This window comes from Crassostrea angulata, chromosome 7 (genome assembly GCF_025612915.1).
Source record: "Crassostrea angulata isolate pt1a10 chromosome 7, ASM2561291v2, whole genome shotgun sequence".
NCBI classification, from domain to species: Eukaryota; Metazoa; Mollusca; class Bivalvia; order Ostreida; family Ostreidae; genus Magallana; species Magallana angulata.
Window position 1 is genome coordinate 22,272,453 of NC_069117.1, and position 16,859 is coordinate 22,289,311.

At 32.9% G+C, this 16,859-nt stretch overlaps 1 protein-coding gene across 2 annotated transcripts; it reads left to right on the plus strand.

The window, feature by feature from the left end:
• The first annotated feature begins 862 nt into the window (after positions 1-862).
• Positions 863-16,859, plus strand: LOC128155649 (major facilitator superfamily domain-containing protein 8-like). Of its 2 annotated transcripts, none has more exons than XM_052817460.1 (10): positions 863-1,026; positions 6,140-6,284; positions 6,486-6,729; positions 9,909-10,022; positions 10,851-11,042; positions 12,391-12,490; positions 12,727-12,861; positions 12,969-13,072; positions 13,213-13,505; positions 14,819-16,859. In XM_052817460.1, the coding sequence occupies exons 1-10, from the start codon at positions 947-949 to the stop codon at positions 15,032-15,034; spliced, it is 1,623 nt and encodes a 540-aa protein (XP_052673420.1). In that variant the 5' UTR covers positions 863-946; the 3' UTR covers positions 15,035-16,859. The 2 variants fall into 2 exon arrangements, with proteins under 2 accessions (XP_052673420.1, XP_052673419.1); XM_052817459.1 differs by lacking the exon at positions 863-1,026 and adding an exon at positions 4,785-5,317.

Below are 16,859 nucleotides of genomic sequence, written 5' to 3' on the forward strand. Positions count from 1 at the left end.
ATGTAGACAAATGTTAACAAAATGTTATGCTGATACAATTATAGATTGAAATCGGTAAATTTTAATTTACTTTCGTTCACGATAGTTATAACTATATAAGAGTGATAAGAGTTGTTAATCATAGTTTCACAAATCGTAAAACGATATATTTATCAGATAACCTATGTTTATAGTTTATACAGATCAAACATAGATGATCGCGTTAAAAATGCGTGTAGTTTACGGATGCAAGGTATAGATAAACGTCGTTATCACTGAATAGTTTCTGTCCATAATCACAATTTACCTGTAGTTTATCCATGCGCGGATCTAGAGGGGGGGTCGGGGGGGTCCCGACCCCCCCCCCCCTGGAAAATGAAAATTTATTAAATTTACATAGTAAAATTATCGCGAAAATATGCCTCGGACCCCCCCTGGCAAACACAATTATCCTTCGGACCCCCCCCTGGAAAAATTTTCTGGATCCGCGCATGTTATCGACTGTGGAACTATAATTGTTCTTATATGTGAATTTGGCGTGTCATACGTGTCTGATTTATTATATATATAATGCATTACATGGTGTTAAAGTATGGCTTATACATGATTAAAATAAACTCTGTGCTGCATATGTTTGATTTAAATAATTACGAAGCAGCAATATTCTACTCATAGCCTATGACATAGGCGTCGGAACCGGGGGGGGGGGTACTTTTTTTCAAAGTTAGAAATAACCATAATCCATTATTATTAAAAGATTTTTTTAGCTTGTCAAGATTTCTGACCTTATAAGTAAGTCTAGCCGCCCCCCCCTTTCAATTTGCCTCGGGTGTCTGCAACAGAGATAACAAGAGTTATCTTTCATAATTTAGTCACATGGTCAATCATGTGGTAGTGGACATGGTGGACGGGTGAAATCATGGTGAAATGATGATCTATGACTTGGTTGACATGACATGAAAACACAATGAAACAAAAAATTAATGAAAAAACGAGTTTGTTGAAATCTCATCCTCCGGTTGCAGATGATGAATACTCCGATTACAGGTAAGCATTTCGCGGTCAACACCTCACTTTGCTAAACTTGTACAGTGTATGTTGCGACATTGTAAAAAAAAGAAATTGAATTTATAGAAACCCTTCATTGCAATTTTCCTTTAGATATTGTTTCTCTTTAAGAAATGCAGATTTATTAAACATCTATTAACGGGTCGTTTGCATGGATTCTAGCTGAGGTTAATTTCTCAGTTTCATTATACTCTGACTCTTAATTAAAATCTTAGAAACGTCAGAAGCTTCTGAAAGCTTCGTCCCCTAGACCACAGGAGTACCTTATCCACTCTGCTCTCTATGACATATCTTCACTAGCCAAGGGTTTAAAACCAGGAGCGGAGTAGATCGTTAACAATTGGCTAGCGAATATGTCTATGACATATAAATAAATAATACATTAGAGCAGAGAGGATAGGAAATCTCTGTGCTCCTGCATAGACTCAATGGACTCAAGGCTTGAGACAATGATGAACCTCATGCCAGCAAATTTTCAACACCCTCCCCCTCCCCTTTGAACAGTTTCTGGATCTGTGCCTGATGTACACAGCTATATGTCCTGTTTACATTTATTTGCAAGTATTCATACTTGTAAGTCATGCTTCTTATAAGCCTCTGCCTAAATTATGAATCCTTTTTAAACAAAAAGAATTGGAATAGTAGAAACTGATTGAATAATCTATCTGATACTCCTTTTAGTCCTTTAAGCCCAAAAAGAAATAGACAGAGGTACATACAAATAATGTAACATTATAGTGCCCACTGCCCTTATTTTGTTTTTAATTCTGTATGAATGTTTTCTCTGTCTTAATGGTTTCCCTGTGTATTTGTCTGATTCTGGTGACATAATATTTGACTTGTGTATTGTGCATTTGGTATTTACATATTGTCATATTAAAAGAATTATAATATTAGCATTGCTAGTTTGCTACCCATACCAGCCCCAGCCTGGAGTCATTTCCAGCTTTAAGTAATTGGACATAACTAGCAGCGGTTGTCCCATAGTTCTAATCCCCCCCCCCCCCCCCATGCTTTGGTTGTTTACATTGCAGCCATTTTGCAAATTTATGGAATTACTGATAGTAACATAATTCTATTTTAATAATGAAGTACTTTTACTTGTTTATATCAATTATAAAATACTTGTCAGTTATTATTTTTGTACTTGATAATTAACTTTAAATTACTTTACTTATTTACTGTACTGTATATCTTTTTGTTAATTGATACAAAACTGGGATTTTTTATGAGAAGGGCATTAACTATGATTGGATAATGAGATTAATGTTTCTTATTGGTTATGATTTAATATTTACATTCCACGTATATTTTGCATGTAAAGCTACTGCAGATATAGCACCATAACACAGAAAGGGTACTAAAAGGTTAATTGACGAGTTTTAATTGTGACGTCACAAACGTTGAACGCTGATAAATACAACATCACAAGTGAAAATCAAAGATCACGCTTGTGGCTGTTACAGTGGCTCTTCCATTAATTTAAACTTACCCATTGGATAGTACACTAATTTTGAGGTATAATTCGCATTTGCATACAAGGCAAGAAGGTAAAAAAAATGTAAATATAAGCATTAAATCCTCATTTTTTGAAAGATATAGTCTCATAACTGCAACGGTGTGTGCAAACAAATTTTCATAACGCGCTAACGCGCGTTATTCAATTTGTATGCACACACCGTTGCAGTTATGAGACTATATCTTTCAAAAAATAAGGATTCAATACTTAATTGTCTTCTTTTGGAACTGTATAAATACCTGGACGCTGAGAGACAGGTGCTCTATCCTTTTTTGTTGTATGCAGGGAAGTACAGAGAAGATTTTGGGTAGAATTTTAAGGTGTGTACTGTTGCAGTATTTAAGTGACTGAAGTACATTTTAATATTGTAATAGGGTTTAATTAATTATTATTAAAACGTTATAGTATTAGTTGATTTCTGAAAGTTATAGAATATTTTTGCTGTGTGCTAATAGTAATAACTAGTAGCTGAGATATTTCCTTGTAGATATTTTATCGAGAGCCTATAAGTGTTATTTTGGTTGAGATGTTTTAAGTGTAATGTATATTTACTGGATATAAGTACCAGTTTATTTTGTGTCCATAATTGTACCAATTTTGCCATCGTCCCAAGGGTTGAAAACCATCTGATTTCCTTTTGAAGTTATGGTTGTTTAAATTATAAAACTTTGCATCGTTTTGCTCTCATCACAAGGCAAGTGCTCTAAGGGTTACAATATGCAAATTTTGAACAGTACCATTTTATATTATAAAACTGTATCATTAATGGTTGAATTCCATCCTTTAATGCAGTAAAATTTATATCATTAAAGGTCAATGATATGCTTACGTATTATGTGTTTTTCTCCTATAATATCATAAGTGGATGTAAATTTTGACATTTAGTTTGATATTATTTTGGAACTGTAATATTAGTGGATGGCTATAGGTAGTTCATTAATGATAGAATTATGATTTCATTTTTGGGCAGAATTCTGAATACTAATGTAACATTATATCATTAGTGGTTACTGTAAATATCATGGGAGGTTTCTATTATAATATAGTACTGTAATATAATTATATTATAATATAAAGTGTGCATGCACTTAAGCTAGTGTCCTTGGATGAATTAAGGTTTACCTAAATGTAAAATAAAATAAGAATTAAATAATTGGAAAGAAACATTTGATTTCTTAAAATTTTGTTGGAAAAAAATAATATTTTTTGTCAGTCCTTAAAATTAATTTCTACTGTAAATTACATGTATCATATTCTTTAATCCAAGAGGAATAACTCTGCAATATGCATCCTCATTTAGATTCACAGTCAAATAATTGTTTTCTTTTCAGAAGTTGCAACAAAGATACATACATTTTGTTCAATATAATACAAAAGTTTTTTTATTCACAGTTATTAATGTTTCTCCATATAATTAAAGGTAAAGATGTCAATTAACTGTCATTGTAATGAATCAATATTGAAACAATTTTGTCAAAATATGTTATTCTTTATGTTAAAAAAATGATGGCATTTATTTTATGATTTGTTTCCATTAATTTCTATGGATTTTTTTTTTAAATAGTAAAACATGTTACCTACACAATTAATCAAAATCTTGGACTTCTCCCATGAATAAAAAAAAGAAGAAATCCAAATCCAATTTTTTGTTGTTGGAAAACTTACATTATTTATGCAATTTGTACATGTTTCTTTAAAGCTATTTAACACCCTATCTTGCAGACCTGGATTTTGTATAGATTGACAAAATAATTACTTTTACTGATTTTACTGTTACTTTTACATGTTATACTGCCAAACCCCCGCATATAGATAAATAAATGAAATCAATTATTACATCATAAGTCAAGACGTCATACCTGAAATAAAGAGCACCGGTAGCTAATGTGATGTCACATTGAAAATCTTAGTTATCTCCCTTAATTTCATATTCTATAATATGTATTACAGTTAGTCATCTCTCTCTGCATTAAATGTTCCTTATGAAGCCCCATCCCCCTTTTTTCCCTTCCTAAGACTCAATCTCAGATTGGCAAGAGATACAGATATTATTTTGTTGAAGAACATTAATAAACATTGATTTACATTATTGGATTATCAGTGATATTTGGTATTGAGTATAAACTGACATGTTAAAATTCTTTTTTAAACCTGCCAAGACATCGTCGACGCAGTCACACTCGCATGGGAGGTAAAGTACCGGTACCATTAGTATAAAAGTACATGAGCATACTTAATAGACCAATACGTGCACAGTTATCTTGTGCTTGTTGTTGTTTGCTGAATTTTATCAGTGAGTGTTGTCAACCAGTAGAAATTAAGCCTGTCACATGATTAAATGGCCCCTTATCTACCTGCATTCTAGAGAATGCGTAAATGAACTTTGTCTCACAATAGGGATCTGAGTGCATTGCTAGTTCTAGGTAATGTACGAGTGACTGAAACGACACATATTTGTGGCTGGATTGATGCCTTCAACAATATTATGGAAGTTTATATGACTGTATATTCACCACTCTCCAAAGAGAGGAAAAAAATTGTTTAAATTCTACTTGATTTTTCTGAATTTGGTAAAATTTTGTTATTGCTGATTTTGCTCTGTATGTTTGTTTGTTAATGCCATAATAGAAGACTGAGATCTGTTGAATTTTTTATGGTTATCATGGATAATAATGGGATCTCTGTTATATCTGTCAAATATTTTGCTCAAAATGGGAAGATAGAAGGAATTGAAGATCTTAAAGATAAATGGTAAGTAAACGTATGGAATTCATGTAAAAAAAAATATACATGAAAATTTTAATGAAGGTTTAAAATAGTGGTGTTATAGTCTAATTTTTGTTAATAAAGAAAGACATAGCTGGATTGTTAGCATCTTTTCTATCCAATGGTGACGATCTACAGTGTTTCTCTAGGGTGAAGATCCTCAGTGTTTCTCTATTCAGAATAGAAAAGCAAGTAGAAAAGTCCTCAGGCTGGGTCGTCATTCTTGGTTAGCAAAGGTGGATTTTTTGTGCGTAAATGAATATCGATTTTTTTTTTTACCTAATATAAAATATGTAACAGTATCTACGTCAGAGTTCAATTATGCTTGAATACAATTTTCTAGAAATATTTTGAATGCTGATACATAATGCATTGTAGAGTTGGATGGCGTTAATTCTATCTTTAAATATTACACAACATGATTCTAATGAGGTTTTTCCTCTATAGCCTGGAATATTAGGAAAAAAAATGTATATAATTATTCAAATGCTGTTAAGAAACTATGGTATATGGGCAGGGTTATTTTTGCCCAGTGTAATTTTGCCCCTTCATGAATTCGCCCAGACACAGTTGTGTGTAAAGAAAGATAATATGAGACATCAAAATTTGTACAGTCTTAAATTCGCCCGCTGCCAAGGAGGGTGAATGGGACGAAAATAAAATGGAGCCAAATATTTCCCTGTATACAGTATTTGCCATGCAAAATTACATATCATTGTCCAATGATTTTAAAATAATTAAACAATAATCAATAAAATCAACTCTCGTCAGTACTTCAGTACTCTGATTTTGTTACTATATTTTCAGCACATCTAATGGCAGTGTGTTCATTGAGAACCCCCTTGTTCGGCGGAGTCGATGGAGGTCAATACGAGTCATGTACCTCACCATGTTTCTCAGCAGTGTGTCATTTTCCATTTGCATGTCCTCAATATGGCCATATCTAAAACTGGTAAGAGATATAAAAACTTATGAGTGCATGGTCAAAGTTAATTCTGCTTGGTTTATGCCTGAATGGTTTAGGACCTGCATTTCATCACTATACATATGCATGTAGAGAGATAAACTTGTCTAGATTTATATATATAAGAATATAAAATCATGCAAACATGTGAAATCTTTAATAACATGAGAGTCTTGATTATTTCACCAGCTTGAATCCAGTGCATCCACTGATCTCTTGGGCTGGGTGGTTGCTTCTTATAGCATAGGGCAGCTGATTGCCTCCCCTGTCTTTGGGATGATGGCTAACTGCATGAGGAAAAGCAGGGAGCCACTTGTTATTTCCCTGATCATTAACATCTTGGCTAACATCTTGTATGCTTATCTGGAGGACATCAAGACCCATAGAGTTGTGTTCCTGATTGCAGCCAGGGCACTGATTGGGTTTGGAGCAGGTATGTTGTTCATACATGTATTACTATTTTGTGTGTTCAGTATGTACTCGACTGTAAGTCGGTTGTCATTTTCTAGCTTTAATTTGAAGATTTTGCTGTTGTCTCATTTATAAGTCGGGTCACTTTTTCAGGACAACTGATGTACAGATAATCTCAATATAATAACTAGAATAACAAAAATTGTCCTTCTTTAACCCCATGATTGCTTCTAGACTTTGTTTCTATCATGGCTCTTATTTGTGATTAATGACTTATGACTTTAAATGTCAGTTTTTTATATAACACCCATTACAAGTTGGAAATAGGTTCAAAACAACCAGGTATTTAAAGTGCTTTAGAAAATTAGAGGATAGAGATTTATTTCCTTACTGAATGATTAGGTTGGTAACTAGCCTATTAAACTGGTGTGTTGGTTTGTGTTGTTTTTGGTGACATGATACCTACATGTGTATACTTAGCTATTATCACCTCAGGTTGAAAAATTGACTGCTTGAATCGCAATCAAATGAACTTGGTTTTTTTTTAATAAACACAGTTTCAATGCATTTATCTGTTTATATTTTATCTTTTCAAAGAAGTATTATTTCTCTCTTGCATAAAATTTTCTTACTACCAGTATATGTCTCACCTATAAGTCAGACCCCCACTTTTCACTCAATTTTCTAATCCCAAAAATCTGACTTATAGGCTAGTATTGTATATATTACAATATTTTAATGTACCGTGTGTCATTTAATTGATTTTATCAGTTTGAGACAAAACTAATGTACTAAAGTACAGATGAGCAAAGGAATAACCTAGCTTACATTTAGATCTGCTTTAAATCAAAACAATTTTAATAACCCCAAGTTCACTATTGTAACATTTGATATCCAAAGAGTGTACATATGTCAGCAAAAGGGATGCACTCCATGACTTTTATATTACAGAAGGTACCTTGAAATAGTTTGAATTTCATTGATCAAGGTTCATTGATTTATCATTGGGTTTGGTTGATGAAGGTTATTTGCATGTTCAAAAACACTGCAGGTTATTGAATTTCTGTTTGCCTAAATTTTTTATAATCTTTACTCGTCTTTGATAAGATAACAAACAGCACATTGTGGTTGTAATTTTTCAGCTAGTAGATAAGATAAACAAGTTGCTGTCCTTTAAAAAAAAGGACTACAATACGTGGACCATTTGCATGTGTTTCCAACGAAAACGTGAAAGCCTTAAGTTTATCAGAAATTCCACCGACTCTAACCTTCTGCTTTTAACCACTAAATTTGTACGTTGTATTACGTATACATGTATGTACAGCCCTGACTTTTCATCTCAGAATTTAAAGGATTCATACTTCTAAAATAATTATGATCTATCTATGAATAAAGTTTGCATGTATAGTATCAGGCACTCGGTGAATTCTACTATTTGCGCACACATTACGATTCGCACTACTTTGTTAACTATGCAGTGACAGCTTTGTGTAAATTAAAAATTTCATATTTTGGTGCATTTTTCTTGAGATTTAAACTTTTATACAGTGAAATATTTATTCAATCATACTTAAATGCATAAAGATTTAATCGGGAAGTTCTCTAGCCTCGCCTACTATAGAAGTAAAGTTAAGTTACATGTGTATTCGGAAAACAACAAAACATTGCAAATTATGCTATTTGATGCATGTTGTAGTTTCGGCATAACATTAACTTATTTCATAATACTGATAATTCATATCACATGCCAATCATTTCTTTAAAAGGAATACTTTGTTTCTGTCCTGTTTACCGACAACTTTACAATTACAGCGCCTTTGAACCTATGTGTGCATATGACACAGAATCCCTATCCCGATTCAGATAAACGTGTGCTAGCCTGGTTCCCTGAGCTACCCATTACGCACAGGAACCAGACTAGCTCATGCGCAGGCTGAATTTTCCCCATAGCATCCGGTTTAACCTCGCTTATATATTTTCTGCGTGGACCTCAGGGTCCACGCAATCAATGTACATGTATTGTCAATCAGATCAAATATTTTTAGTGCAGAATGCAGATCATAAATTGTACAAACATTTTTTTTTAAGGTATCCCTCTCCTCAATGTTGTTGTATCAAAATTTTCTCGAGAAGTATATCATTGAAATCTGTAGACAAAACAAGCTTAAAAAATATAAAGATAATGGGGGATCAGTATCCATCCCTCTGAGTTATGGCCCATTTAATTTGACCTTTTTGCACCTAAAATGCAATTTCATCCTGATTAGGATTTGTTGTCAGTATTTTTGATTAAGCAAACTTATTTCTTTAAATATTGTTTTTAATTATGCACAATGGTCACACTGAATAGAGGGATTACGAAAAAAATTTGTACAAAGCTGCATAAATTTTTGTGTGACCTTTTTGCACTTAAAATAGACAATTTCTATAATAGTTACAATTTGATTTGAAATAAAAACTTTTTAAATATCAAGAATTTTATAAGATTTATCCAGTTTGCCTAAATATGTATTCAGTATCATTTTGACATAATATAACATGGGGGTCAGTGATGTCAAATTTTAGATATAGGGCTTCAAAGGTAAAATTCTCGCAAAATTTGGCTTAAAAAAATTCAGACATGTTCTAGATATATGATTTTATGCTAAACGGCTATCACATTGTCAAGATTTGATTTTGTACATGTCACACAGAACCTATAAGATATGTTACAAACCTATCAAATGTTAAAAATGTGAATAATGAATAAAGTATAATAAAAAGAAAAGTATATTGAAAATTCACAAAATTGCTTGTTTCTGTCATTTTCGTCTTAAAAGCCTTCCGCACGAAAAAATAGTTCCCCAAAAAACTTGTTTGTTTCTTGAATTCAAATGAATTTTCTTTATGAATGTTGTGTAATTATGAAATAATAATCTATCTGTGACGATTAAATAAATAAAATCATATTCATTTTAAATATAATGATCATCTGCGCACTGAAATCAAAACATGAGGAGTGAGATACCTTAAATGTTTGAATTAGCTGTATACTGTAAATAATCTAATTGAATGTAGACTCCATCCATTCTTGTAGATTATATCTTGAAAAAAAACACTGGAAATTACATGTTATTAACTTTGACCCAATCCATATTTAAAGATTCAATAATTTAAGCACTGATGTAGATTCTAGTTTAATAATGTATTAATGTCTTGCAGGAAATGTTGCTGTAGTGAGGTCCTACCTGTCAGGTGCCACCAATCTGAAGGAGAGAACCTCGGCCATGGCCAATCTCAGCGCTTTCCAGGCCATTGGATTTATTGTAGGACCAGGTAAGAAGTTGGCCTTGTATTACCAAATACTGTGGAATCATTAGAATTAATCATTAGGCCATTGCAAGTTTTTTCTTTGTTTAGCGTCCACCCAAAACTCAAAAACTTATCTTTTGATCAGGAAAAAAACCACAAACCTTAGGAAAAAAACACAACTTTAAAGGTTCAACCAAAAACAGATTGTTATATATTTTAAAGTGCTTTCTTCATTTTGTAAAAAAAAATACAAAATTAACAAATACCTAATATATGATTTATATTTTGAATGTTGTTATATTTGATTTCTGGTCCAGATTTAAAAATGCTATCCTGAGTCCGACATATGAAAAAGCAATCTAATTTTATGAAAAACCACTGTGGTTTTTTTTAATTTTTATATCTCAAAACCAATCCGCCTGCGGACGCTAAACATAGAAAAACTTGGAATGGCCTTAGAAAACTTACCCTCAACGAAAATTGGCCCCCACGAATTTAAATGATTCACAGTACCTCAGACAACAAGTACTTTCAAGCAGGGCTACTTTATGTCTTCATGTTGATTCTTAATTGCAATACATATTTAGCTATTCTTGCAATACATATTTAGCTCAACTCTTTCTAGACTGTAGACATCAAATTGTCTTTAGAGCTAGCAGTAAGAGATATAAGACAGTAATTTACAAGATATTCTTTGATACACTGTACTAAATGATATGTACAATCTTTTCAATTCGATACACTACCAAATTATGTCTTTGACCTTGTGCATGTGTATAAATCAAAGTAAAGAGTTATTAAGACTTTAAGAATTTGAAAATACTTTTAACACAATTCTTAATTTACCTGCAGGAATTCAGACAGCCATGGTTCCAATAGGTTACCCAGGACCAGTCCACATGTCTGGGCTGCGGATCAATCTGTACACTGCGCCGGCATTCCTCAGTGCTCTTGTGGGCATCCTCAATCTCCTTCTGCTGTTTTTGGTGTTCAAGGAGCACAGGGTTCTGGATGAAGAGTACAGTCATAGTATTCAGGACCCAGGTCTGTCAACAATCATTAGAATCATGTGTCTACTGTAGATTCCTTATTATTTTATGCGAGTACTGAAATTTCACGATTCTGCAGTTTGTATCAAATTGCGGAATATAAAACAGCAATCACCAATTTTTTTGTTATGATCGTTTGTTATAGTTAAAGAGTGTCTGGAAAATAAAAGCTAGGTTTAAAAATCTGCAAGGGTTGCTTTTTGCGATTTTACAAGGAAATTAATTTTTTGCGTTTAATTAGGAATCTACAGTATCTAAGGTTTAATTGTTCCATGATGATTCTCATTCAGCTACTTTTTAAAAATGCTTTTGTCTAAAATACCTCTGCAGTTGTTGGTTGGTCAGTGTATAGATTGGTAGGTATTTGTCTGATCAGTGTGTTAAGATCTCTCTTTGCTAGACTGACATCAAACTTGGTTTAAAGCACCCCCATAAAGAAATTAAGACAATCCTATAGGTTTTGAGGTCACAAATAAAGGTAAAGGGTCAAATTTCTGTTGACATTTTTGCTGAACAGACATCAAACTTGTTACTTAGGAACTCCCTATAGAGTTAAAAACAACTTTTGATTTGAGCTCAAAATGTCAAAGGCCAATGGTTAAACTTCCCTGGACATAAAAATTTGATCCTTTGCATTCTGCTACATATAGGGAAGGATCCTTTCTTGCTTTTTTAATATGTACCCCTGAAATGTACCAAACTAACTTCCGTATGAGCAAAGTGAACCATTTTAACAGGAAGAATTTGAAATGAACTGAATATATGAATTAAGGTCAAGATCCTAAATGATTCCAGACTGTCTTTTTGATGCTAGAATCATTATGACGTCATAATTGATTTGGTGAATTTTTTCCCGTATTTTACGGCTTGAAAGGAATTGTGTAGAAAATAAAACAATATTTTGACATTCTATATTTGATCATGGGAAAAGTAATCCCATTACCTATATTCTATTTGACACCATTTGAAAGAGGAGGTCAAGAGCTTGTTTAATGCCGTTTTTGGAGAGCCTGTAGGCATTGTAGATATATTTCATTAGTCAAAAATTTACAAAACTCTGATGTTTGTTACTTTTATCCTTCATATTTCATAGAAAATGATTGTTTAAAACATGATTTTTCATTGTGTTTACCAAAAAATTATGCCCCGGTACACCCTATGACACAAAGATATTGTTATCAAAAATCCTTAAAAGAGTTTATATCTTGAATTTCATAAACCTGTAGGCACCTTTCATTTACTAGATCTTGACCTTGAATGTAAGTAAATTGGTTGTCGATCTGATATACATGTATCTTGATGTAATTTCAATTACCATACGTATGTCATTTCCATTTCTGTAGGTAGAGAAGAAATCCCAGACTACAAACCCGATAAGATTGCCGTTGCTTCCTCAAACATCATCTTTTTTGTGGTTTTGTTCATCTTTGCTGTCTTTGAAACGTAAGCTGAATCCTTTTCTTCCTAAGATTATATAGGTACAAAATGATTTAATAGACCTGTATTTGTATGATGCATGCAGATTGGGTCCTGTTGATAATTCATAGAGAAGTTTACATTTTGCAAGTTTCCAAAGACAATGCATGACATCCAAGCACTTTTCATTTTTGAAATGTCTGTAATGTCATAGTATTTTGATATAGTCAATAATCATGTATTCTTTACTGTTATTATTCTAGCATTGGAACTCCTTTAACTATGGACATGTATGCCTGGACTCGTGCTCATGCCACCCTCTACAATGGCATCATATTGGCTGTTGGCGGGGTGGTAGCCATATTGGTGTTCATAGTCATCAAGATACTCTCCAAATGGTACAAATGAAACTCTTATTTCTGCAAACACTATTAACTTGCTAGTATTGGTTTGACTCTCAAAGTATTCATGAAAGGATTAACTTACAATTGACTTTATTTTCTAGGGTCAATGAGCGTTTGTTATTAATTGGTGGTCTCATTTGCTGCTTTCTGGGATTTTTTGTGTATCTTCCTTGGGGTAATGATTACCCCTCCTCCCAAATGGCCAGTAAGCAAATTTTAATTTAAGCCAACATTGCTTTGCAAATCCTACAATTTGTAAATTGATTTCTTATGATATGTAATATGATGTGTAATATATGATGTAAGATTTTTTTTTATTGATTTATACATTGTACATTGATTTAGACATTGGGCCAGAGCACCAACTTCCAAAGAATGGTTCCTGGTTTACCGTTATCCCTTCTGATAAGACGATTCCTCCCCATTACAACCAGTCTACTACTGCTGCCCCTGGGAACAGTTCAGGGAGTGGTTCAGAGGCCACTGGGTGTCCTGATGCCTACCAGTGGTGCTCGTACACCCCTATTGTGACACTATCTCAGTTTCTTTGTGGCACAGCTCTCATTTGTATAGGATACCCAACAGGAAATGTTATGTCTTATGCCTTATTCTCCAAAATTCTTGGACCCAAGCCACAGGTATGTGGAGAGAGAGAAAGAATGAGTGAGAGTGAGAACAGCTAATAGGTAAATGTGACTTTTAATACCCATTTGCAAAAAAAGTTTGGGTGGTATATAGGAATTATCTTGTTTGTCTGTCCATCTGTCTGTCTGTGCAATCATGTCAAATTCATATCTCTCTTATGGAGATCATTGGAAGTTGTTACTTTACTTAAAAATTGCTTATAACCTTAGAGAATGTCATAATTTTGACTCAAGGTCATTTGAACAAGTTCAAAGTCATGGGAAAGAAAAAGTGCAAAATTTCTGTTTGGTCTATTGTGAATGTTTCTTATGGAGAATCATTGAAAGTTCTTACTTTACAAAAAGATTGCATATAACCTGTAGGTGTGTTATGATTAAGACCCAAGGTCATTTGGGCAAATTCAGGGTCATTAGAAAAATTTTTTTATTTGTGTTCGAACTATACCTTTCTTATGGAGAAACGTTGGACGTTCCTACTCACAATAAGATTGCTTATGATGTGAGGGTGTGTCATGAACCTGAAATAGGTTCAGTTCTGCAAGTTCAAGGTCATTGTTTAAAAAAAATGCATGATTTTTGTCTAGGTAGCAAAATAATTAAAATTAAAATTTTACAGAAAGATTGCTAGAGGCCTGAAAATATGTTCTGATCATGAGCTTTGGTCATTTTTGCAAGTTCAAAGTCACTATTATATATATAGTGCCTATTTGGGAGGGTAACTGTTGAAATTGACACCCCGAGACAACCATTGTCAACTGAATCAGATGCAAAGCGGAGGTTGACAGTGGTTTTCGAGGGGTGTCAATTTCAACAGTTACCCTCCCAAACAGGCACTATATATTTTATTATTCTGAATGTCTTAATCATAAAGAAAATTTTACTGCTTTTATATAGAAATGAAGTGAATTCTACGGCGAACCATACGCGCATAATTTATGCGCATGTAACAATTCGTTGTGTTACCCGTTGCCAAGTGTGTTGCTAACGCTGAGGGTAATAGAACGGATAACCAACTGCATCTAAACCAATCAAATTTCAGTATTTAACATGAAAGTATAATAAAAGAAAATGGTACATCCATTACCTTCCAATGGAGAAATACCGGTACTTGCATTATTATACATGTATTTTCTTAGTGGGGGTATCATTTGTGATCTTGCTCACAGTAGCTCTAGTTTAAATCTGAACTTAAATGAGTGTTTTTGCTCTTAATTATATCACATGTAATGATTTGATGACAAATATATATCGAATACAAATTTATTTAATTCCTTTCCTTGATTTTTAATAAATGAAGACTTTTTCAGGGTACGATGATGGGGATCCTCACAGCCTCGGGAAGTCTTGCTCGCACAGTAGGACCAATTTTCGTCAGCCTGATTTACCACGCTTTTGGCCCCAGAGTGACATTTGTGTCCATGTGTGGGATGACACTGATTACTGTGATCTTTGTTGGATTTGTGTACAAACGTCTTGTGCCGTTCAAATTCGAGAAGGGAGTGGAACCCCCAGATCAACGTTAAGAGAGAACTGCATGTAAACATACAGAGCTCAGGGGCATGTTTCCTATTACATTTATCATCCTTCATCAGTCTCAGTCCACTGATTTAAATTAACATTGATACATATTCATTGATACTCATTTACTGACTCCAATTATAGCTTTCATTCCAATTAACATATCAAAAGACGCACTCATGCTGAAAATTTGATAGATTAATGCCAGTGCATTTATATATGCACTGTACAAACATGTAGATCTTTTTGTGCTTGAGAAATGCTCAGTTTTTCTTGTAAAGTAGTTTATATACAGGGTGCCAAAGAAATATTGTTGAAGCTTATAACTTGATGTTGGTATGTTTTTAAAAAAAAAGAATGAAATCAATGTAACAAATTTTTATTTAAGTTATATAGAATGAATGTAGCTTTCTACTTTGACTTGTGATATGTTTAATTTGTAAAATACTCGGAAACTCTGTTTTTAAATGTTAAATATTCCACATACTTGTTCCTGAAGTGTAATGATCGATGTAAATCCAGCAATCAAATTAATGTTGTTTTGTTCTCAGCTGTCTAACTTTCAGAGTATTATTGTCATCATAAATATATATCAGTTCCTTGCACATCACAAACTAATTGAATTCGAAGGAAATTTTAATTTTTTTTTTGCATTTTATAAAGTTATACTGGTAGTTATTCATTAAGCTTATTAATTTGTGTAGTTGTTGAAAATATATGAAAGAATGAGGTTTGTGAAAGCTAGGTTAACTGCAAGCTTCCTACATGAATTTGTGATATATACCTCTAAGCCAAAGAACACTATTACATTTCATATAATTATATACAATAGTAAAAGCCAAATTTGAGTTGAGTTTACTACTCAGTTCCAATTATAAAAGCCGAATTGATTTGAACATATTATTTTCAGACATCCAAAACTTATGAAAATTGAGGATCTGACATTGTTAAGGTGTATGGGACACCTGTCGATGTAAATGTGGATAAAAGTACATTATAATCATAATACTTTCCTGGTTTTTAGAATTTTCAAGTTTTATAATACTAGTATTTGACCCAAAAAAGTGTTTTGTTTTGGAAAGGTAAAAATAAAAGCCCATGCGGGATTCGAACTCATGACATACAGATTCATTACACAGTGAACGCTCTAACCCATATAGCACTACGCTGTTAGGTAACAATTTTGGAAAAGAAAACATAAATTTTATAAAACTTATACTTAAATATTCAATTTGTTAATTAGAAGTTTGTCACAACAGGAAGGTGTCCCATAAACCAATACCTTAAAATCCAGTTCTCTATATTTTTGCCATATGTGCTCAATCAAATTATTTTAGAGACCTGTACAATGTATTTGAATCAGTTTCCTAATCATTTGAATTTTAGTGAATAAGAAGATGTATTTGCATAAACTGTAATGAATTACTCTGATTTCTTAAACATACACCAAATGTTCTCCACAATGTAATATTCATACAGAGTTGAACTTTTTTGCTATCCTATAGGTTCATGTAAGGAAATCATATCGGTATTTGCAAATGTAAATATAGGTACATACAATCTGTAACATGTACAGTATTTATGAAACAATTAACTGTGATATTTTGTATGGTGCTTGATAACTCAGAACCACATAATGGCGTGAGACCATTTGACCCCATGCATACATGTTAACATTAATTATAGAGCTTTAAAATTCTTAGCTGCATATAAGTGGCTGGATATTAATGGCATGACATTATATATATCAGCATGAATATATAAAGAACCAATATACATTTACGTAAACATGTATCATTGATGGTTATAGAAATAAAGCGTTGAATTGTT

Bases quoted from the DNA above. Each gene is read 5' to 3' on its own strand.
- LOC128155649 (XM_052817459.1), top strand. From the start codon at position 5,220: ATGGTTATCATGGATAATAATGGGATCTCTGTTATATCTGTCAAATAT. The intron at 6,285-6,485 runs GTAAGAGATATA...TTATTTCACCAG, and splicing joins TATGGCCATATCTAAAACTG to CTTGAATCCAGTGCATCCAC. The intron at 6,730-9,908 runs GTATGTTGTTCA...AATGTCTTGCAG, and splicing joins ACTGATTGGGTTTGGAGCAG to GAAATGTTGCTGTAGTGAGG.